This window comes from Sprattus sprattus (genome assembly GCF_963457725.1).
Source record: "Sprattus sprattus genome assembly, chromosome: 15".
NCBI lineage: Eukaryota > Metazoa > Chordata > Actinopteri > Clupeiformes > Clupeidae > Sprattus > Sprattus sprattus.
In genome coordinates this window covers 27,788,390-27,814,084 of record NC_137913.1, presented here as the reverse complement: position 1 = coordinate 27,814,084, position 25,695 = coordinate 27,788,390, and the positions used below count along the sequence as shown (strand labels likewise).

The window sequence follows — 25,695 nt, the reverse complement described above, 5'->3', positions numbered from 1 at the left end:
TAAATAGGCACTGCAAAAAAGAGAGAGCGAGAGAAAGAGAGAGAGAGAGAGAGAACCTGTTGGGGCTGCTCTTTTAGATGGAGGAGGTGCCCATCCACATGGTCCTGAAAGCCCACAGACGGTGACACTGGGCTGGGGGTGGTGTGCGTGTGTGTGCATATGTGTGTGTGTGTACGTGTGTGTGTGTGTGTACGTGTGTGTGTGTGTGTGTGTGTGTGTGTCTGTGTGTCTGTGTGATCGTGTGTGTGTGTGTGTGTGTGTGTGTATTTTTTAGGAGATTGTTAAAAGTGCGCTGAGATGCACTGCTGCTCCTCCTGCTCCAACAGGGCAGCACACATCCACGCGTCCATGACAACCCTTGTGCTGTTCCACAACGGAGCACCAGCAGACGTCACTTTTGGGACGGGAGGCCTCCTCCACACGCTTCACGCACACACACACACTGATGAGTTCATGCCCTCCCCCAACTCTCACACACGCACAGACGCAGACACACACACACACACGCGCACATGCTGTACAGTACAGACACACACACACACCCCCCCACTACTACAACAAACACACACATACAAACAAATGCTCACACATATGCACTACACACACCCCCACTTGTAGCATATGCTACGCAGCCATACATACACACACACACACACACACACACACACACACACACACTATCTTACAAAGACACATCCTACATAGTCTCTCTCACACACCCTGACAAGCACACACACAGAGAGGAGCTGGCAGATGTTGGCGGTGACAGTGCGCTCCATTAACCATGAAGAAGCAGTTGATGCATTTGCTGACAGGAGCAGCCAGATGTTGGACAGGAAGTGAGCGCTCGTAGGGACACGTCATGTGGGACCAGGGCCCTCTCTCTTCTCCCCACCCGGAGCATTCGCACTAACAGCTCACAGTGGGGACGTAGAGACAGGAGAGGAGACACACAGGCCAAGAGTTCAGCAGGAAAGTCTGAGTGTGTGTAAGTGTGTGTGTGTGAGTGAGTGAGTGAGTGAGTGTGTGAGTGTGCAAGGGTATGAGTGAGTGAGTTTGTGAATGAGGGAATGAGTGAGTGATCGAGTGTGTAAGTGTGTGAGTGAGTGAGTGTGTGAATGTATGAGTTAAAGAATGAATGTGTGTGTGAATGAGTGAGTGAGTGTGTGAATAAGTGATCTCTCCCATCACTCTCTCTCTCTCTCTCTCTCTTTGGGTGCCAGTGAGGTGATAACAATGGGATATATCAGGGCAGCAGAAGTGTGAGTGAAGTTCTCCCTGAGTTTGGTGCTGGCCGAGAGGGGGGAAGGGGGATCTATGGCTGATTTACGCCCACTGGACGCTCATACACTCGGTGCCGGTCTCTCCAGAGTCAGCCGTTGCGGGGAGACCGGTAGCAAACACGCTACTACAACCCTGCTCACTCCAGCCCTTCTTTGTCTCCCCGCTTCAAGTGTCCATGAAGCGCTGTCGTCTCCATGTCTGCAGTAAAATGGAACATAAATGCTGGGATTTGTTTTTTACAAGAAGGCTAAGCTTGAAGGTTTTATAGCATCGATATGTTGGCACATGATTTGCAGACACCCTAAAAGCATTCGCAAGACCAAAACATTTTTACGGGCCTTTAATAGTGGCGGGTCGACTTCATAAGTCATCAGAGATGGCTACTGGGGTGACTCTCCCCCAATGAGAGCCAACACAGGACAGCCTTGTGCTGAACTAGCTCTCTTATCTATCACCAAAGGTCATGTCCCTGAAGATCTGTCACCAAAGGTCATAACCCTGAAGATCTATCACCAAAGGTCATGTCCCTGAAGATCTATCACCAAAGGTCATGTCCCTGAAGATCTATCGCCAAAGGTCATGTTCCTGAAGATCTATCACCAAAGGTCATAACCCTGAAGATCTATCACCAAAGGTCATGTCCCTGAAGATCTATCACCAAAGGTCATGTCCCTGAAGATCTATCGCCAAAGGTCATGTTCCTGAAGATCTATCACCAAAGGTCATAACCCTGAAGATCTATCACCAAAGGTCATAACCCTGAAGATCTATCACCAAAGGTCATAACCCTGAAGATCTATCACCAAAGGTTATGTCCCTGAAGATCTATCACCAAAGGTCATAACCCTGAAGATGATGTGTTTTTTTAACGTACAGCACCTCTCCAAACCATCGATAATGTATACACATAATTACATCATATATTAGAGGCGCTGTATGCTGTTTGAAAAGCAACTACAGTCAGAAGGACATGGTCTCTCATATTCAGATGCTGGCTCAATGGGTTTTGGATGTCTTAAGAATGTTCTGCATATTGTTTATATACTAATTTATATTTACACTTTTTAAATACCTGGTTACATTCTTATACACTTAATCCAAAAGCACATACTTATTGAGATTGTTACTAAACAGACTGGAGTTTACACTGTTTAGCATTATCTCCATGACTCCACCAACAACTGCCCCCTAGATTAAACTAGGCTCCAGCTCCATCTCTGGCTCAGAAGGAGGTTAAAGCCCCTCTCAGACACCATCAGGGAAGGGCTAGAACACGTCATGTTACCAGTGTCACCAGAGACTCTTGATTAACAAAGTGAGAAACATTTGATCGGCCATTTACAAAGGTTGGGCCATTTACAAAGGCCATTTACAAAGGTTGGGAGATGATCATTGACTTCCGGAAGTCTGCCCAGCATAATCACCATCTCCCACTCTACATCAACGGTGAAGAGGTTGAGCGTGTCACATCTCTAAAGTTTCTGGGTCTGACACTGACGGAGGAGTTGTCCTAGGTCAAAAACACAGCTTCCGTTTTGGGGAAGGCCCAGCAACGCCTCTTTTACCTCCGGAAGTTGAGGAAAGAACACGTTTCCCAGAGGCTGCTGTATAACTTCTACCGCTGCGCTATAGAGAGTGTGCTTACATACTGCCTGAATGTATGGTTCTACAGCTGCACAAAGGCGGAGCAGGCAGCCATCCAGAGGCTGATTAAAACAGCGGGAAGGATCATTGGAGCAGAGCTGCCCGACATCTTTTCCATCTCCTCCTCCCGTTGCCTGCAGTGCTCTAAACGCATCCTCACAGACCCTTCCCATCCTGCCCATCATCTGTTCCTGTTACTCCCGTCAGGGAAAAGGTTCAGATCAAAAAAGGCACGCACCTCCAGGATGGCAAAGAGCTTCTATCCCTGTGCAATAAGGCTCCTCAACAGCTCACCCAGCCCACCCCCCTTCATCTCTCCCCGGCCCAGCCCGCTCCGCCCCCCATGGACTGCACTCTAACACTTGATGCACATTAATATGGAGATATATTGCTTTTTTTTTTTTTTTTTTTTTAACTTATGATATTTATGAATCTATTTATTGATTGTTATTTATTATTATTTAGCTGTGGAAGAAGTCTGTTGCTGCATCTACTGTCTCGTTGTCTTTGTGGCAATGACAATAAAGTACTTTGAACTTGAACTTGAACTTTGGGCCCAAGGTTGTCAATGCCATCACAAAGATTGGCTCACATTTACTTGCCTGCTAGAGTGAGTCCCTTATGTAATTATTTAATTAATTAATTACTTTTTAATTTAATGGAATGAGATTATCTCCCTTTACACAGCAGTTTTTCTATTTCTGCGTTCCTGATTGCATGCCATTCATTCTGTTATCCGTGTGTTTTGTTATGTGTGTGCGTGCGTGAGTGCGTGTGTGCATGTATGTGAGTGTGTATGTATGTGAGTGTGTGTTTATGTGTGTGTGTGTGTGTATGTATGTGACTGTGTATGTACAGTATGTGAGTGTGTGTTTATTTGTGCGTGTGTGTGTGTGTGTGTTTATGTGAGTGTGTGTTTGTGTGTGAGTGTGTGTGTGTGTTTGTGTAGGTATGTGAGTGAGAGTGTGTGTGTGTGTGTGTGTGGCTGTGAATCGCCTAAGCTTGCTTTACCTTCACAAGGTCCTGCTCACCTGCTCCTGATTTGTCCCCCTGAAAACTAGTTGTGAGATTATGGAGCCTCGTGCCTTCCTGTGAACAATGGCCTGGTTTTCCTGCACTGATCCCAACAAGTCAATCAGCACATACGGTTTGCATTTCGCCCAGCTAAGATGTCCCTCGTGTTAGCTTTCCCTGTCCCTGGGCCCTCACATGCTGTTATACACACACACACACACACATACACACACAACATTGGCACACACGTGCACACATACAAGCCAACGTAGACATGCACAAGCACATACACACACACGTGGGGTTTGCACACACACACACACACACACACACACACACACAAACACACGCACACACACACACATGCTGATGCCTCTGTGCTTGTGTCAACACCGCTAAGTGGGAAAGGAAAGGCGGATCCAAACGGTTGCCATTGACTAATCTGTCCTTTATTTTGGAATCCTAAACTTGGAATAAATGGAATTCCTGAGGATCCACAGTTCTGTCAGCCTAATGCCTGTCCTTCAGCCACCCCTAAGCTCCAGCCATCAAATTAGAAACAGATCCTCTCTCTCTCTCTCTCTCTCCTCCCTTCTCACTTTTTAATGTGTCAATGCTAATTGTTCACATAAAGAAGCTTTCAAATAAAATTAAATTAAAAAACGTAGCCAGAATTAGGGTCTTAATGCATAGCAGTTGCCGACTGTAGGTAGTCATTTCATTTTAGATGTTTATTGTTTGTTTTGTTTCCTTTGACTTGTTCCATTGTGTTGCTTCCTTTCAAAGGTGCCCCGAAAGCAAAACCATTACCAATGCTAAACTCATTGACATTTTGGTTTATGTTTGATCTGGCTTGATTACATTCTGGATTTTGTGTGTGTGTGTGTGTGTGTGTGTGTGTGTGTGTGTGTGTGTGTGTGTGTGTGTGTGTGTGTGTGTGTGTGTGTGTGTGTGTGTGTGTGTGTGTGTGTGTGTGTGTGTGTGTGTGTGTGTGTGTGTGTGTGTGTGTGTGTGTGTGTGTGTGTGTGTGTGTGTGATTTCCAGGTCATTCATTTTTTCAGAGGACAGCTTTCATGTGAAAGCATCTCATTGAACAGGTCAATCTAATCTTGTCTGTCTCTGTGTGTGGGCACGTTTTTTTGTGTGTGCGTTTGTGTGTGTGTTTGTGCAGTTTCTATAACTGGGAGACACAGGTGTCCACTTCAAATGCTAGTGCCAACTACCAGGTGATAGCAGAGAACTCCACTGGTCTGCTTTTCAAAAACAAACGAGATCGCAAAATCCTCAACGTAGACCCCAAGGTAAGCAACACGGCTATATGTGTACGTACTTGTGTTTTGAATGTTTTTGTTTCAGTTTTTGTCTATGACAGTGAACTTCTCAGTGTGTATGGTTGTCTGCTTTTCCTGTTTTGTTCCATTGACCGTAGTGACGTGTGCAGTCAGCCCTAGCTAGCCCTTCTAACACGGATGAGGCACAGCCCGTCGCTGCCTCTGTCAATCTCTTCCGTCAGTCGAATTTTGTTTTAGGTGTTATTAAATGTCAATTACTCTAGCCTACATTTTATTTGGAAAACCACCGACTGGTGACAGTGATAAGGTAGGATGTGGCGTTGTTGACCTTGCCAAATGTTTGCTTGCTATTCACAGCTGTGGTAACGTTCCCTACAGCTAGCCTACCTAAATTGAGACCGTTATGATCTGGTAAAATAAGCAAGCTGGTGCTGTTGTCAACATGTTAGCCGTAGTCACTTGCTTACAATCGATGAGCAAGCTATCCATGGTGGTAGTTGTAAAGGGCCAATCTTATCATTTCTATTAACTTGTGTCAAATAAGTTTACCAGCTAGTTTGTTATGCTAAAATCAATGTTTTACACACTTACATTATAAACAATGTTAATATGTTATCTAGATTGATGATTCTGCTCCTGGAATATATTAAGTACAAAAATAGTGTATAAAAAAAAGTGCTGTCAGATAAACACGTTTTTAACGACGCTAATGCAAACCCATTTTAACAACGTCAATGTTTTTCTCTCAGCACCACGCTGGATACAGCTAGACCGGTAGCAAAACAATAGGCGCGCCGTTTGGGCTTGGTTGTGTTGCGCAAATGTAGCGAGCTTCTCTGTTGTCTGAATTCGTCTAAATCAACTTTATTCAGCTGAGTGGGCAGCGCAGCCTTTACTTAGTGGGCCGCGCGCCGTGTTTTGAGTGGGCCGGTCTAACAGTAACACCCGGGCCACTTTTTCCCCCCAGTCCGCCCCTGTGTGTGTGTGTGTGTGTGTGTGTTTGTGCGTGTGTGTGCGCGCACGTCTGAATGTGTGTGTGTGTGTGTGTGTGTGTGTGTGTGTGTGTGTGTGTGTGAACATATGAGTGTCATTCCCTCAGCAAACAGATGGCTGTTGATTGAGATCACCTGTTGAGGCTCATTACCAGCCTACATGGCCAGCCTAAGGGGGGAGCTGTAAACCCCAGTGCTGTGGGGACCGCAAGGCTGAGTTATGGTGGCGTTTACAGGACAAGGTGCCTGCAGGGCTCAGTGACTAGAGGAATTACTTAATGATAACCAGTGCACCTATATTGCTCTTGATTCGTCTAAATCAACTTTATTCAGCTTATCAAGAGCGGCATTGGCACATTCTGCAAGGTATGCAGAGTGCATGCAGGGAGGAGAGGCCATGGGAATAGCATTCACAACCACTGGACAAGCTGCCTCAGGGGCTGAGGCACTGGCTGCCTGGGGGTCTTTGTGCCTGGATGGCTGCAAGCCTGACAGACTGGGAGACTGAGGCTACATGAGCCAGAGACTTAAGGCCTGGGTACCCGTACGGCTGTTGGCTCGAGTGCCTGAGGGGTAATGCACTATACAAATGGGCCTGGAGGGCTTCATGCATAGAACTGGAACGAATGCAAAGGAAATAAGCAACGGTAATCCGTATACACAGCTTCCTGTTTCACCTCAGTAACACTTTAGTTTACTATGGATACTAATGACCCCTCAAATGCATGTCACATATGCCCATAACACTAATGGAATGATCAACATCGAACAAAGTGTGTCATTGACGCACTGATCGGTTAACTGTATTCAACTGTCAGTATTTGACAGTATTTAATTGTAACTTTCCAAGTTTAACATGGAACATAGCGTAGTTATGACTAGGACTATGTCCTCTAATGTCAGTAGCTGTGTGTATGCATGGCTGCAGTGTGTGGCTGTGAGGCTGACGGGTGTCTGAGTGCTTTCCCAGGCCTCCCCATGTGCCTCTCTGCTGCCAGGTGTTAATGAGGCCAGCAGCTCTGCTCTCAAATCATTACACCACCTCACACCTCATGCTTCTCACCTCAGCCTGCTGACTCACAGACACACACACACACACACACACACACACACACACGCTTACTTATCTATTTACTGACTTATTTATTTACTAATTTACTGACTGTCACGCCTGCCTGGCTCAAGGCAGACCTGACATTGAATGGGTCGACCACACCGTTGTTATAATTAAAAGGGTTTTATTTACATAATATAAACAATCAGTATAGGTATTAAAATGAAAGTGTTGTGCAATATGTCTAGGGGTAAACAAACAAGTAACAATAAAAGTGTATAAACGCGACGAGGACGGAGGAAGAGTTCCCGGAGGAGTTCCTTGATTGGACGTCTACACCAGGCTCTCACCACTGGAACAATCCAACCTTGGAACGGCAACGCAGAAACCCAGAGCAGAGAGCAGAGAAAGCGTCCATAGGAAACACCAGCCTCTTATAGGCCAGCCCATTTGGTTCAGCACTCACACCTGCAGGATGAATAAAGCACAGCCGTAACACAATAAAGGGGCGGAGCCCCTGGCCTGATTAGTAGGGCCGTAACACTGACATACACATTTTCCTTCTTACTTACCTATTTACTGACTTAAATAATTACTATTGTTTACTCACTTACTTATTTACTCACTTAATTACTTACTAATTTAATGACATACTCATTAACTTACCTACTTACATATACTCATACTGAATTTCTTACTGACCAACTAAATGTCTGACAGATTTACGTACTAACTGACTTAATACTACTTAGTTAATTGCTAAAGCCCCTGACACACCAAGCAGTCGTCCAATGGTGGGCCGTAAGTGAGCATCGGCGGCCCTAGTTGTTGCGGTGAGTCCCGCACCGTTGGCATCCCTGTCGGGGGGGCTTTTCAGCCGGTTGAGCATATTGAATCAGCAGCGGAGAGAGTGTGTGTGTGATCTGTGAGGTAGACCACTCTCACCAGCGGTTCAGCAGTTTGTTTTCAATCCAAGGTTCTATCTCCAGGTCTCGACACAGGATTGGGAAAGACCCTTGAGCCTGTCATTGTAGTATCCATAAATTCACCCATTTAGTGCGGCTTCTCCTTATCTTTCACCTCCACCTCTCACTTACCTTTTCCCACAACCAAAAGACCAATGGTTGACAATGCCAGTGTCATTTGCAACTCATACAGTACATTAGAAGTAGCTACAGTGGGGAAAATAAGTATTTGAACCCCTGCCGACATAGCAAGTTTGGCCACTTGCAAAGAAATGTGTGATCTAGAATTTTAATGGTAGGTGTATTTTAACAGTGAGAAACAGAATATCAACTAAAAAATCCAGAAAATGCATTTTATAAGATTTATGACTTTATTTGCATTTGATGCAAAAAATAAGTATTTGAACCCCCAAGCAAACAGCAAGAATTCTGGCTCCCAATGGCCAGTTATGTGCCCAAAAAGCACACAGATTAGTCTTCATTAGGTCTAACGAGGTATACCTGATCTCAACTGGTGACCTGTATAAAAGAAACCTGTCCAAAGAATCATACTTCACACCTTCAACCTCACCACCATGGGCAAGACCAAAGAGCTGTCCAAGGACGTCAGAGATAAGATTGTAGACCTGCACAAGGCTGGAATGGGCTACAAAACCACGGGCAAGCAGCTTGGTGAGAAGCAGATAACTATTGTTGCGATTATTCATTAATGGAAGCAACACCAAACAACTGTCACCCGCTCTAGGTCTGGGGCTCCATGCAAGATATCCCCTCGTGCGGAATCAGTGATCATTCGAAAGGTGCAGAATAACCCCAGAACTACACAGGGGGAGCTTGTGAATGATCTCAAGGCAGCTGGGACCAGAGTCACCAAGAAAACCATTGGCAACACACCACGCTGTAATTTTTTGAAGTACTGCAGCACTCGCAAGGTCCCCCTGCTCAAGGAAGCGCATGTACAGGGCCATCTGAAGTTTACCATTGCACACTTGAATGATTCTAGGGAGGATTGGGAGACAGAATGTGGTCAGATGATACCAAAATCAAGCTCTTTGGCATCAACTCGACTTGCCGTGTTTGACGGGGGGGGAATGCTGAATATGACCCCAAGAGTACATCATACCCACCATCAAACATGGAGGTGGAAACATTATGATTTGGGGCTGTTTCTCTGCCAAGGGTACAGGACGACTCCACCGCATCAAGGGGACTATGGATGGGGCCATGTAACATGGAATATTGGGCTTGAACCTCATTCCCTCATTCCCTCCCATTGAAAACACAACATTAAAGATTTGGAGAGGATCTGGAAAGAGGAGTGGACCAAAATCCCTCCTGAGATGTTTGTAAACCTGGTGACCAACTACAAGAAACGTCTGACGTCTGTGCTTGCCAATAAGGGTTATTCCACCAAGTACTAAGTCATTTTTGTCAGTCAGTTTTGGGGGTTCAAATACTTATTTTTTGCATCAAATGCAAATAAAGTCATACATGTTATAAAATGCATTTTTCTGGATTTTTTGGTTGATATTCTGTTTCTCACTGTTAATATACACCTACCATTACAATTATAGATCACACATTTCTTTGCAAGTGGCCAAACTTGTGAAATCGCAAGGGGTTCAAATACTTATTTTCCCCACTGTATGTTATGAAACAGTCTGTGGTGAGCGAGAGTGGTGTGAAAATGGTAAGCACACTGCTTTGACTATGTTTTAAAAAGGAGACTTATTTCCTCTCATGTAACACTCAAAACTCAAGATAACGACAGGTATATTTGGTGCTGGGGCAGACAGAATGTGTGCATGTGTATGTGTATAAGTGTGCTGTGCTAAGATTATGTATGTGTGTGTGTGTGTGTGTGTGTGTGTGTGTGTGTGTGTGTGTGTGTGTGTGTGTGTGTGTGTGTGTGTGTGTGTGTGTGTGTGTGTGTGTGTGTGTGTGTGTATGAGAGAATGTGGTCAGTGTATCTCCTCTTTGAGTGTGTGTCCTCCCTGTGGGGGTGGAGTAGCCCTGAACCATATGTGTGAGCTTGATGGAAGGGACATTATGGCTGCTGTTTTCATTCCACCTGGGAAGAGCCGGTTGTGGAGACAGGTGCTTCCTTCACACACACGCACACACACACACACATGCACACACACACACACACACACACACACACACACACACACACACATGCACACACACACACACACACACATACACACACACACACCGTAATCTTGTACACTCACCACCTGCCCTGAGATCAAGGGAATGCACTGTGAAATCATGCAAGGACCAATTCTCTATCCCTGTCTCCCTCCCTCTCTCCTCCTCCTCCTCATCCTTTGTATCTGCCTGAGGGCATGGAGGCAGGGGAGCTATTTGGGAAGTAAAAGCTTGCCGAATGGAGGAGCAGACAGAGAGGGAGCGAGCTGGAGAATGGTGGTGGAGAGGGGCCTGTGAGCCACTGGCTCTGCTGAGGCAAAGCTTGGAGAAGAGAACACACATTCTGTTCTGTATTCTAATCATAAGGCAGGTTTATTTATATAGCACAATTCATACACATTGGTCATTCAAAGTGCTTTACAGAGGAGCAGATAAAAGAACATAAGGGATTCAAAAACAACAGACTGCCTCCTGATTAAACTGAATTGAGCTTTTGTCTTTCACGTACAATTCAATTCAATTTATGTAGCGTCAAAACAATAACATTGTCTCAAGGCACTTTACAGAGACCAGTGCCTGGACCCCCTTAGAACAAGCACAATGGGGACAGGGGCACCGTTACAGTGGTAAGAAGAGTAGGAACAGAAAAACAAGTCGTGGTACATCAGATATGTATTGCCCTGGTTGGTGGATCGTACAGCACCTTAAGAAGAGTGAGGTTGCAGCTTTAGTGTGTGGTCTGATATAATACCCCTCTGTCTATTACCCCCCCATTTCAGGCTTACCCTGGTGATAACTCGTCCAGAACTCCCCTGCAGTCGGATCTCTATACTCAAGTCGTCATCTATGACCACATCACCCGGAGGAAAACCTAGAGCCAATGGCCGCCCAGCACTCTGCAATTAAAGCCCTATTAAACCCAGCCTGAAGCCTCTCATTTCAGCTGTGTAAAAGCTGTTTTAGGCCACTGCATTTATTCTCCAATGTGTGTGTGTGTGTTTCTGTGTGTTGTGCATGTGTGTGTTTCTGTGCATTTGCATACATGTATGTGTCGTGGATGGGTGTGTATATGTTTGCACGGATACGTGTGTGTATGTGGATATGTATATATATATGTGTGTGTTGCATGCAAGTGTATACATTTGTGTGTGTCTGTATTTGTGCAATTGTGTGTGTGTGTGTTTGCGTGAGCGCATTTGGTGAAAAACATCTGGGTGTAGGGAAGCGTGGGCAGGGAGCAGGAGGAAGATGGTTAAAGACGTGTGTGTGGCCTTCCTCAAACGTTTCGAAAATGTCCTCAAGCACTTACCCAATACCATCACAATTCATAAATACAAACTTCAGACTTCAGCCTCTTTCACTGCATTGGTGCGGATTAGCACAGGTGTCATTTGAGAGTCCTTAGACACATCCTCACTACCTCACTCAGTGCACGTAGAAAGGGTGAGTACTATATTTGTGTCCTATATAAAACAGTGTCCTACTTAACAGTGTGTACTCACTCACAACATATACCATCTCACACATGTTCACCCTAAAGCTGTGTGTTATGAGGGGCTAGGCCCTGTTCATGTGTCCTAGCCGTTCAGTGAAGAGGACAATACTAACCAATGCTAATACTAATAAAGTCCAAAATAGGAAACAAAACTACACATCCAGAACAGGATAGAATCAGACCCAACACACTGCTGTATGGGTGAAATGATAGAATCAGACCCAACACACTGCTGTATGGGTGAAATGATAGAATCAGACCCAACACACTGCTGTATGGGTGAAATGATAGAATCAGACCCAACACACTGCTGTATGGGTGAAATGATAGAATCAGACCCAACACACTGCTGTATGGGTGAAATGATAGAATCAGACCCAACACACTGCTGTATGGGTGAAATGATAGAATCAGACCCAACACACTGCTGTATGGGTGAAATGATAGAATCAGACCCAACACACTGCTGTATGGGTGAAATGATAGAATCAGACCCAACACACTGCTGTATGGGTGAAATGATAGAATCAGACCCAACACACTGCTGTATGGGTGAGATGATAGAATCAGACCCAACACACTGCTGTATGGGTGAAATGATAGAATCAGACCCAACACACTGCTGTATGGGTGAGATGATAGAATCAGACCCAACACACTGCTGTATGGGTGAAATGATAGAATCAGACCCAACACACTGCTGTATGGGTGAAATGATAGAATCAGACCCAACACACTGCTGTATGGGTGAAATGATAGAATCAGACCCAACACACTGCTGTATGGGTGAAATGATAGAATCAGACCCAACACACTGCTGTATGGGTGAAATGATAGAATCAGACCCAACACACTGCTGTATGGGTGAAATGATAGAATCAGACCCAACACACTGCTGTATGGGTGAAATGATAGAATCAGACCCAACACACTGCTGTATGGGTGAAATGATAGAATCAGACCCAACACACTGCTGTATGGGTGAAATGATGGAATCAGACCCAACACACTGCTGTATGGGTGAGAGGATAGAATCAGACCCAACACACTGCTGTATGGGTGAAATGATAGAATCAGACCCAACACACTGCTGTATGGGTGAGAGGATAGAATCAGACCCAACACACTGCTGTATGGGTGAGATGATAGAATCAGACCCAACACACTGCTGTATGGGTGAGATGATAGAATCAGACCCAACACACTGCTGTATGGGTGAGATGATAGAATCAGACCCAACACACTGCTGTATGGGTGAAATGATAGAATCAGACCCAACACACTGCTGTATGGGTGAGATGATAGAATCAGACCCAACACACTGCTGTATGGGTGAGATGATAGAATCAGACCCAACACACTGCTGTATGGGTGAGAGGATAGAATCAGACCCAACACACTGCTGTATGGGTGAAATGATAGAATCAGACCCAACACACTGCTGTATGGGTGAGATGATAGAATCAGACCCAACACACTGCTGTATGGGTGAGAGGATAGAATCAGACCCAACACACTGCTGTATGGGTGAGATGATAGAATCAGACCCAACACACTGCTGTATGGGTGAGAGGATAGAATCAGACCCAACACACTGCTGTATGGGTGAAATGATAGAATCAGACCCAACACACTGCTGTATGGGTGAAATGATAGAATCAGACCCAACACACTGCTGTATGGGTGAGAGGATAGAATCAGACCCAACACACTGCTGTATGGGTGAGATGATAGAATCAGACCCAACACACTGCTGTATGGGTGAGAGGATAGAATCAGACCCAACACACTGCTGTATGGGTGAAATGATAGAATCAGACCCAACACACTGCTGTATGGGTGAAATGATAGAATCAGACCCAACACACTGCTGTATGGGTGAAATGATAGAATCAGACCCAACACACTGCTGTATGGGTGAAATGATAGAATCAGACCCAACACACTGCTGTATGGGTGAAATGATAGAATCAGACCCAACACACTGCTGTATGGGTGAAATGATAGAATCAGACCCAACACACTGCTGTATGGGTGAAATGATAGAATCAGACCCAACACACTGCTGTATGGGTGAAATGATAGAATCAGACCCAACACACTGCTGTATGGGTAAAATGATAGAATCAGACCCAACACACTGCTGTATGGGTGAAATGATAGAATCAGACCCAACACACTGCTGTATGGGTGAGAGGATAGAATCAGACCCAACACACTGCTGTATGGGTGAAATGATAGAATCAGACCCAACACACTGCTGTATGGGTGAAATGATAGAATCAGACCCAACACACTGCTGTATGGGTGAAATGATAGAATCAGACCCAACACACTGCTGTATGGGTGAAATGATAGAATCAGACCCAACACACTGCTGTATGGGTGATATGATAGAATCAGACCCAACACACTGCTGTATGGGTGAAATGATAGAATCAGACCCAACACACTGCTGTATGGGTGAAATGATAGAATCAGACCCAACACACTGCTGTATGGGTGAAATGATAGAATCAGACCCAACACACTGCTGTATGGGTGAAATGATAGAATCAGACCCAACACACTGCTGTATGGGTGAAATGATAGAATCAGACCCAACACACTGCTGTATGGGTGAAATGATAGAATCAGACCCAACACACTGCTGTATGGGTGAAATGATAGAATCAGACCCAACACACTGCTGTATGGGTGAAATGATAGAATCAGACCCAACACACTGCTGTATGGGTGAAATGATAGAATCAGACCCAACACACTGCTGTATGGGTGAAATGATAGAATCAGACCCAACACACTGCTGTATGGGTGAAATGATAGAATCAGACCAACACACTGCTGTATGGGTGAAATGATAGAATCAGACCCAACACACTGCTGTATGGGTGAAATGATAGAATCAGACCCATCACACTGCTGTATGGGTGAAATGATAGAATCAGACCCAACACACTGCTGTATGGGTGAAATGATAGAATCAGACCCAACACACTGCTGTATGGGTGAAATGATAGAATCAGACCCAACACACTGCTGTATGGGTGAAATGATAGAATCAGACCCAACACACTGCTGTATGGGTGAAATGATAGAATCAGACCCAACACACTGCTGTATGGGTGAAATGATAGAATCAGACCAACACACTGCTGTATGGGTGAAATGATAGAATCAGACCCAACACACTGCTGTATGGGTGAAATGATAGAATCAGACCCAACACACTGCTGTATGGGTGAAATGATAGAATCAGACCCAACACACTGCTGTATGGGTGAAATGATAGAATCAGACCCAACACACTGCTGTATGGGTGAAATGATAGAATCAGACCCAACACACTGCTGTATGGGTGAAATGATAGAATCAGACCCAACACACTGCTGTATGGGTGAAATGATAGAATCAGACCCAACACACTGCTGTATGGGTGAAATGATTGTGCTGGACAGAATTGTGGTCCCTCTACACCAGCTAATTGCAAACACATGTCTATTGCATTTGTTTTTGGTTTTTTAATTATATTATTTTTGACTGTCTGTCAAAATCCACCTGAGAACAAACAATTCCCCTTTGTTTTAACGTTCTGCGTCTTAAATATGTGATGACAGTGACTGAGAGGGGTGCACCACTCTGTGTGAACATGAAGGATCTGCTTCTGAGAAACTTGTCCTGTGTGCCAGAAGCATGCTGTGGAGGGCCCAGTGCTGTTGTTGCACCAACTCGGCCCAAGAAAATGTTTCTACTGTTTGTCTAAACAAATTAAAGGCAGAGTGTATGTGTGTGGAGGGTGGGGTGGGGGGGGGGGTCTTTGATAGATGATGGCAAGCCTTTCATGTCTACCCTCTGGCTGTGAGCTGGAGTGGAGGAACACTGGCCATTTGAGAAGGAGAGAGAAAGAAGGGAGGGTACAGTTCTGTATTGCACCCAGATCCCACATCAAAATCCTTCATAATTTACATATTAGTCATTCAATAATGGTTCCTTTTCCAACTCATGAGAGGCTTACGTTTACAAATAGACTTCAAAATGCCCAGAGCTTGCGGCTGGTGCCCATTTCCTGGTTTGGGGCTCTTCCAGGTCGTTGCTGCCGCCACCGGATTTTTTTCCCCCCCTGATTATAGGCGTCCCCCTAAAAGGTCCCCTAGCCCAGAGCTGATTTTATCAAAGGGGCGGTGGGGGAAGCATTTAATTAGAGAAGAATAACAACGAATGAACGATCTTTTAATGGGTTCCTTTTGCAGGCTTTGACAGTAATGTGGGAGCTGTGTGTGTGTACTAAATGTTTTTCCTTCAAGTAGAAACTGCATGATAAATTCTTGCAGTTGCACACACACACCCTATCAGCAGTTTAATGTGGAACAGGTCTGCTGGCCAGATCAGGACAGATCTGTCCCGAATTCAGCTGCTGTTGAGGATCTCGCCCTTCCTAACGGCGAGTCCACCTCAAAATTCTCACATTCCGGACGGGTTACTCAGGACTTTGCTTTTGCGACCAATTTGACCGCATCCCCGCCCCCTTGCTAACCCACCAAGCACTCGTGCAGCCCTGTGTGGACTAATCACAGAGCAAACCCTCCGTAGGCAGGCTGGGTGGCAGTTCACGGGCCGCTCAGTCACACACGTTTATACTCGTTTTGCCTCACAGGACCTGAGCTCACTGATGTGGCGAGATGGAAGTGATGAAGCGGCCCACTGCAGGAAGACACACGCGCAAGCGCACACACACGCACATCATGCGCATCAATGATCGAAGTACCCATACACACACGCAGAGTGGTTTAGGGTTTATTTGGAGACCGGTTGGGATAGATCAACCATTATGAACAAAATAGAATATGACTTATTTCCCCCATATAAATATTGACATATTTTCTGCGATATTAAGGTATCTAGGTAGAACCTTCTTCGTTTGTGCAATGCAATTATCCTTCGGATGACAAGATCTACATGCAACTCACCATTCAAACTATGAATAAAAATTACACAACCCTGAACAATCCTATCAAATGATAAGATATCCATAAAGTGGGGACATCTCTGGCAACGAGTCAAATAGCGTGTGGAAGAGGGTGCATTTAAAGCCTGCTTATGGATCTGGCGTGTAGGGGATGCGATGGGTCATCCGGATCAGGCCGTCGTGTACAGGATGTGTGTGCTTAACTCTATTGAACTCGGGTAAATGGGAGCGAGAGCCTTTAATGCCGCCAATAAGCCACGGCATTCAGCACAGCACCCCAGACGCACAGCTTTGTGGTGAAACATTTCACGGATCTTACTTTCGACCATTCAAAACAGAAAATGAGTCATTTCATCGCTCACAGGGGAGGTTAATATCATGCGTCTGAGGCTAAGACATGACGAAACAGAGATATTGTTACCTGTGGCAGAGGCAATATGAATTACAAATCCAAATCACGATATCTATCGTGGCAGTTTATTGTGTGTTTTGCACTAACAATAACAAAATCAGTCTGAAGGACTTTTACAGAGCAACTGTATCGTTAATGTGAGAGTCATAATAGAGATAACCGAGTGCGCGTTCATGTTAAACCATAAATATTTTAGTCCAATTTGTGTGCACTCTCTCGCCACACGCCGCCACCACCCCCCTTTCTCTCTCTCTCTTTCTTTTTTTCTCTGTCGCTCTCGCTCTCTCCCTCCCTCTCTCTCTGGCCCACTCTTGCGCGGTTTCCGTGTTGGAGAGGAATATCCAACTGCTCTCACAACCCCTATATATTACAAGCACAACGCGATTTACTTTCTATGAAAGCTAAGAAGGGGTGCGATTGGCTCTCGGTTCGGACATCGGCCCATAGTTAAGATACAAAATCATAGGGACTACCCCTCTGGACCCCTACAGTCAACTGCAAGGTGGAGGACCTCAATTTGCACTAACATCCCCGGCGCACTGACGCAAACAGGATTTACAACACTTTATATGCGAGGACAGTTCACAATCGTCCCCAGTCGTTTGAACTTCAGTCTCCACTGCTATCGCCCTACCCGGGTGATGGTTTCTCGCACGGCAGACACAATTTCGGGGACTTTCTCTGCAGCGACAGCCTAGAGGAACTCCGAACTTTGTCAACTCTGTAGTCGGACTTATACCAAAGCATGGCGAGTTGTCAGCGTGTGCTCGTCCTGCTTCTGGGATGGAGTTATCTATATGTTGGATACTGTGCTCGCTTGAAAGAGCATTTTACGGGGATCACTAAAGAGGTGGAATTGGGGCTTATCGTGGACGCTCAGGAGAAAGACCACCACGCCAAAGCAGAGGGCGACCTGAGTCTACAAGACACGGTGTCCGAACACATGCAGATGCTCTATGCGAAGTATAACCGGGCAGGTTTTCCCTTCAAGGACGGTAACACTGTTCGGAGTTTCAGAGCGCATTTGGGTATGTAAACACATGGTTTGGGACTTGTGACGAGGTTGTGAAAATGTCAAGACTTTACTGTAAATATGAAATGCTAAATGTGCCCTTTGTTGTCATATTTAGCAGTGTTGTTGTTTTACGGTCTTCCGACGGTGAGAGATTTGTGTGACACTGCAGCCTTGCTGCTGCACTTGTTCGTGTCTGCTGCTCAAGCTGTGAATCCACCTGTTGATCTACGAAGCGTAGGGGGAAGTGTAATGTAATTTCCAAACGCATTTGATCTACGTGGAGAACAGCTTGGCTCTGTCCAATACATTAATTCGAATTTTAATATAATTCGTCATTTAAACCACATTTTCGTTTTATTACACAATCGTCTCTTGAATCATAGCTGTAGATGCCAACCTTATGTTCATATTCTGTTAAATGATAGAAACAGGTAGCCTAATGTATCCGTCATGTTATCTAAGCACATGTTTAGGTTGATGGATGGAGACGTTTTTGAAACTTTAAAATGCATTAGTTCACTGCGGTTGTAGTAATTTGGTACTGCGAGCACTTTCTGCCCGGGACAGGCAACCCCGTTTAATATCTAAGAAAGTACTGCTCTCTACTGGCTGTCTTTGGCAATGCAAATTTCAAGACGTACATTTTATGAATCCGGGTTTATGAAGAGTGCCTTAGAAACCTCCACTTATTAGGCCTACTTGCTTTAGATGCTTTTACAAAAGACCTGACCACAGGAATGCTGTATCCCTGTTTGTAATTCTTAAGTAAAGCATTTTTGTGTTTTTACAAACAGGGACCATCAACAACAAGCCCTTGCAGATCTTTAACCTGACGTCCCTCACCAAATCGGAAGAAGTGCTTTCAGCCACGCTGCACTATTATATCGGGGACCTCAACAACCACACTCACGGCTGCGCACGGCCAAAACACTGCCCTCGTCAAGGCCTGCGGCAGCGCAAGCACATTCAGCTAGGCATTTGGAGTTTTGCCTCCGTTGCCAACTACACCAGAACTCTCGGCCACTTCCGTATCAATGTTTCTACAATGTACAGAGACTTCATCTCGTGGCAGTGGAAGGACATTACGCGCGTGGTTAATCAGGCCAAACACCATGACGAGCTCCTCATAGGTGTTGACATCGATTCGCAGGGTCGAAGGCCCTGGAAACAACTTCTGTCAGACCGTACACCTTACATTTTGGTCTATGCCAACGACTCAGCCATTTCTGAGCCCGAAAGCGTGGTCTCAACGCTGCAAAGACACAAAACCGCAGTCATTCCGGGACTCCAACGCCTGGGACTACACAACCGTAATGCCACAATTCATGCCAGGAGGAGACGATCCTCTAATATCCTCTTGCCTTTACAGAACAATGAACTTCCAGGCCCAGAGTATCCATATGACGTCAACGGCTGGGACGAAACTAGTCCGTACGACCCTGTCGAGAGCAAACCAGCCAAGAGGCCACGTAAAAAGCCTCGCAAAAACCACCGACACAAGAACCCGCTACTACAGTTTGACGAGCACACCATCAAGAAGGCGCGGAAGAAGCAGTGGAATGAGCCGCGGAATTGCGCGCGCAGGTACCTGAAGGTGGACTTCGCAGACATTGGCTGGAGCGAGTGGATTATCTCTCCCAAGTCCTTTGATGCCTATTACTGCGCAGGCTCCTGCCAATTCCCAATGCCAAAGGTTGGTAAATATACATTAAGTTTTCTCAGTAGTCCACCTGTTCCAGTCTATTTCTCCTAAAGGTCCCCTATTGTCCGGCCCCCCTCCCCTCTATTTTTCTGCGTGAGTGTGTGTATGTGTTTGTGTAACAATCGCCGTGTCATGCTGAAATCTTCTGCTGTTAACCCATGCGTATTGACACCTCATAGCAAAGTAACTGCTTGCACCCCAGTGCGAAAGATAGAAAATATGACTAAAGCGCCACCCTGTGTTGTTATTGTGTAACGCCAGAAGATCAAGCTCAGTGCACAGGCATGGCAGCGATTAAAAACAATTAAATCAAACAAGGAATACATGTGATACAAACTGATCGTCAGTCAGCAATCTTTTAAAAATATCACTGACATTTGACAGGGATCAAATATGTCCTGCATATCTATTATCTATTATAATATCTATTATACCTTGTCAAGATTACTAAATGCATCTCATGCACTACATTTACTACACTACATTAAACAAAAGTAACGTTTGGAGTCAGAGGGAATTCTGATCTCTGGTGACTGATGGCAAATCAGCGCATTCAAATTCTAGATACGTTGTTTGAGTAATTTCTGCCATTCAGGTTGTTATCCTAGTATTGAAATAGTGACATAATACTTGTAGGGAATGCTGAGAGGTATTAAGGTCTAGACTCTAAGGTCCCTGCCAGGCAAAAAACATAATTTATTTTAATTTCCATAACATAACACATAAGGCTGAACAGTTACCATAATACAAGTTTGTTGTTTGTGGTGTTTTCCTGACATTTCTGTACAACAGGTTGTTTGCTTAATTATATATAATGTTTTATTTCTGATAATGTTTTGTTAAAAGTGCATGTCTCAGCAGTGGGTACTACACGATACGACCTCCATACTGAACCAACTAGAGTGTTATACAGTGCTGTGTGTGCACTCTGATTCTCGAACAACACTTTAGTTACTGACAGCTGTTTTGTTGAAGAAAATTGACTTGTGGGTTTAATCAAAAGCGTTCAATCATTGGCAGTAATTTTTTTTCCACAGGCACCGGCTGTTACCCAAAAGTGTTTCCCTGCGTCTTTATTGTGTTACTTACAATCAAAAAAGTGTTTTACAAGCCTGGGAAAGGAAACGGGACAGGATTTCTGTATTTGCAAAACAAACCACGCTGACCCTAATTCTTCCTATTCCCCCTCTCCTGTCCTGTCCTGTACTCTCTCTACCTCTCCTCCAGTCTCTGAAGCCCTCCAACCACGCCACCATCCAGAGCATCGTGCGGGCGGTGGGGGTGGTGCCAGGAATCCCAGAGCCCTGCTGCGTCCCTGAGAAGATGTCCTCCCTCAGCATCCTCTTCCTGGATGAGGACAAGAACGTGGTGCTCAAGGTCTACCCCAACATGACCGTGGACTCTTGTGCCTGCAGATAATGGACCACCACCCTCCCCCCCTTGCCCCCTCCACCTTAAAAACATAATTAGCCCCCTTCGCCTTAAAGAAATAAACTTCCACCTGTAATCGCCTTGGACGTTCAGCCCTCCCTGTCATGCTTTCCTCATGAGCTTTGGGCGCAGTGGGACATCCACTCCACACAGGGGCTCAGAGAGACTGCAGCCAGCAGCCCACAGTGGGGTCTTCAGTAAGTCCACCTACGACCTGAGACCGGATCAGGTCTGGTTTGTGGAGGCTCTGAATAGACCCAAGAATGTGTTAAGTTTTGCCCATGTTAAAGACCACCCCTCCTCAAAGACCACGCAAGCCAATGCATTCTAATCAGTAAACACATGTGTGGTTGGAGGAGACGTTCAGATGGAAAAAATCCTCTCCCAGTGGATGGACATGAAAATCCTCCTCTTTACTCACACAGGCAAACCCTGAAGTACCCTGACTGACATCTTCACTAGTGTAGCCGAACAGTGCCCTTCATTGGACACACTGCCAGAGAGCTGAAAGTGTCAGCTTTCTGATTGGGAGGCTGATTTAAGTGGAGTTTAAGCAGAACAGTGGTGTGTTTGTGTGTGTGTGTGTGTGTGTGTGTGTGTGAGTGTGTGTGTGAGTGCCCCGTGACACACCGCCCCACAGCTTCCTCTGGTGTGTTTATACCATTGCCTTGTCAACCCCCTACGCAAGACCTGATCCCAGTATCCATATGGCTGCTATATACAGTATATATATATATATATATATATATATACATATACATATATTTAAACTGAGAGGCCAAAAATATGTGTTGTGTGGCCACTTTGGTTCTTGTTGTGTTGTTTGTGCTGTTATGCAGTTTCTTTTGCCAGGAACATGTGCATATGTCATTATTATTTTGTCACATACACAGTGACTTATACATCACCGCATTGCTTACAGATTGCTATGAAGTGGCCCTTTATGTCAACTGTACATGACTTTGTTTTGTCTCTAATATGGGATTACAACATTGCTTACAATATCGGAGTGAGTAAGTAAGTTGGGTTACAGTTGTTTAAAGACTCTCAATAACAAACAGAGAGGTACAGTGTAACAGTGCATGTGTACAGAGGCTTATCACAGAAAGTACATCCATAGGGTAGTGATGTTTATTGAGACGGTCTTGTGTATTATTTCACTGTTTGTTCCAGTTCTAACAGAAATTGTTGTCACTCATATCTCTGCTGTATGGCTATGATTTGTTGTCTGTAGGGTCTTATACTGCATATTCATCTGCATATTGCATAGTTATACAGCATCCTCATAAACATGTCCTTAGAGAGTTAGCGTTGATTTACGGTGTAGTGTTTTAGTGTTGCGTTTCGCTGTGCTCTCTCAACTTAACCCTGCAGTGTTTCACAGTCGCGGTTTTCAGTACCGTATAAGACTGCAAACCTTACATTCCAGTAAACCACTATCACAAAGCAGCGGAACAGCTGAAGTGGACGGAGATATGCAGACAGGGTCGTGTGCCACATCTCCTATCCATGTCATCGCAACCTCGTTGTAAATGGCCACATTGAACAGGAGTCATTGGTATGAGTTTATTTAGTTCTATGGCAGGTGATCTGGAGAATAGACTTTTTCACCAAACAGCATTTTACTGAAGTCAAACCAAAGAAAAACTATTGCAGGTGTATTTGTATTGAACATGATCAAATAAGTTATGCAGCATACGTCAGCGAGACAGGTATTTATACAGATATGGAATCTAGACGCTAACACTTTCTTTATTGTATTTGTATATTCGAGCTGTACATATTGTCAATTACATGATTACTGTGATGTAACTTTGTTTTCCAAGAAAGTGCCTTTAACAGATGAATATGTCAGCCATTTTAAAGCTAGGTTTTGTGTCTAAAGCCACTTACAGTAAGTTTGAGAAAATACCTTTTAGAATGATTAAGAAAAATAAATATTTATTTTTTTTCCATTAAAGGTCAACATAGCATTTTTACATCAAATATTTTGTTAAATTAAAAGAGGGTGAAATTGTGTTCCTCTGACTCTTTATATAACTGCCATATTTTAGAAAACACATTTTAAGGTATATGGACATTTGGTATCTGTTTATAGTGAAATATTTGCCACTTCGCAATGAATCTCTTATAGTCACTCCTCATTGAGTGTGGTTTTGAGTGGACACTGCCCCCTCAGAATAGAACTCTGTGGAAAATTGTACTATTATATATATAAATAAATATATATATATAAACTTCACATTATAAAATAACATATATAGCCAGAGCACTCCTCTAATTTGTATATTTTTATTAAAGAGCTTCCTATAACACAATGTATAATCTATTTTGTAAATGATATGTTGGAGGCAAAAGGATTTGCTTGTATCATAAGCTTCATAACAAAGTATATTTGTATATGGAAATGACCTTCAAATGCATTTATTTATTTTCTGTTAATTGCATAATTCCCTTGCCCGCCCTTTTTTCTTCATTCATTACGTTGTCATGGGAATAGATCTCTGACATGCAGCTTTCTGCTTAATGAGATCATGTGGGTTATTACCGGAAGCCTGGAAGGCTGAAAAGGAGACAGGAAGGACAACCTGTGACCTTTTGACCTTTGACCTATGAAACTCTGGGTCTGTAAGTGAACGCTTCTGTGTTGAGTTTTGCCCATGTAAGAGAACAACCCTCTGCGAACACCATTCAAATCAATAAAGTTGCGTATGAATAGGCCTCTGTTTGTCTTGTTGTAGGTAAATATAATCTCCATCTACTCTTCAGCCCCTCTTCAGCCTCTAGTCCACTCTAGCTGCCTCTTCTCTATGCTGCTGGACAGCTGTCAGGCTCCAAGGTTAACAGCCTTAGCTCTTATCTTGGCTACAGTACTGCTATACACACCTCCAGACCAATACACATACATCTCTTGTACTGGTTACTGTAAGCACCAAACCATTAGCAGTTCTACAATACTCATATACTCATGTATCCTTATACACTTGTATACTTATACATTCGTATTCTTATACACTCACAAATACTCATAGTATACTTATACACTTGTGTACTTATACACTCATGCTCATATGTAGTCGTTAGACACTTGTGTTTATTTAAAAAAAACATGTACAACCGGACCATAGCATTTTTTCACAGCTTATCTTAAGTTAGTGTTAGTATACAAATCTGTGACTAATACTTAAAGAAAGAACAGGAAACAAAACATACAGAAATGAGTTAGTTAGTTACTAGTGGTGGTGTTCTGTGTGTGGTCAGGAGACAGGATCTAAAGCGAACAAAAACTGGTTGGCACAGGCACAGGTTGTATATAAACACTTACCACTAATAGATACAGAGGGAAAATTGACAAAAAAAAAACATGTGTCACTGGCCTGGCACAAACACACAAAAGTGTTTTCTATCATATAAAAAAAGAAACAATTGAAATGTAAGATCTGTGGCACTTCTGCGGAAATCATTGTAACGTGCCCAGAGAACCATGAGGTGAGTAGTTTCACAGGATATACAGAGTACAGAGAACTCACAAATAACAAACCGACCATGAATGAAGCATGACTGCTGTTTCCACACTTGGCTTAATAAAATGTACTGTTTTCACTGATTGACAAAAGGTCCCATGTCCTACATTCTGCTTCTGGTAGAGAACACAAAAACCCTTTATGGCTCTGAGGACTCTGGTGCTCGAGGAAGTCTCTGGTGGTTCTGGTGAGCAGGACAGGAAATATGTAGAACATGCCGTAAAGTAGAACATTCCACCCAGAACCTGTCACTAAGTAGACCTGAACATCCTGCAGCTGTACATTTTCTTTTTATCTTCTATCTAAGGCACCGTCCATGTTGCTTACAGCCCAGTGAGCGCATAAAATACATGGAAAAGTTCAACTGGGTCCCCAAATGAAATAGTATAAAGCCCCAAACCTACTTTGGAACTGATCAAATCTGGAGCAGGTCAACCCCAGATGTGTTTCCTAGTAAGTTAAGGTACTGTCTGGGTCATAGCAGGGTCAAAAGAGCATTTCCACATTTTCCTTATTGTTCTTTCTCTCCCGCCTTTCATCACTGTACCTCAGCTGTCACTAGCACATGGCTTGCACACACACACACACACACACACACACACACACACTCACACACACACCATCACTTTCCTCATAGCCTCCTACTCAATGCCACTGTTCTGAGTCCTACAGCTCTGTTTCCCTGCCCCCTCCTTCCTGAGACTAAAACTATTAAAATATATACTGCATGTCATTTTATCGTGGATTGTTA

General features: G+C 44.3%; 2 protein-coding genes across 2 annotated transcripts in view; both read left to right on the top strand.

Moving 5' to 3' along the window:
• The window catches only part of cfap299 (cilia and flagella associated protein 299), a gene marked incomplete at both ends in the record, with an annotated part of 94,311 nt that extends 83,037 nt beyond the window's left edge, over positions 1-11,274 (top strand). The window contains 2 exons of the mRNA XM_080852858.1: positions 5,114-5,243; positions 11,179-11,274. Of these exons, the coding sequence (XP_080708984.1) occupies positions 5,114-5,243; positions 11,179-11,274 (226 nt within the window). The remainder of the gene's footprint in view (positions 1-5,113; positions 5,244-11,178) is intronic.
• A 6,724-nt stretch (positions 11,275-17,998) lies between these two features.
• Positions 17,999-21,408, top strand: bmp3 (bone morphogenetic protein 3; the record flags this gene model as incomplete). Its single annotated transcript, XM_080852182.1, has 3 exons — positions 17,999-18,300; positions 19,082-19,980; positions 21,217-21,408. The coding sequence occupies exons 1-3, from the start codon at positions 18,018-18,020 to the stop codon at positions 21,406-21,408; spliced, it is 1,374 nt and encodes a 457-aa protein (XP_080708308.1). The 5' UTR covers positions 17,999-18,017.
• Between the last annotated feature and the right edge of the window lie 4,287 nt (positions 21,409-25,695).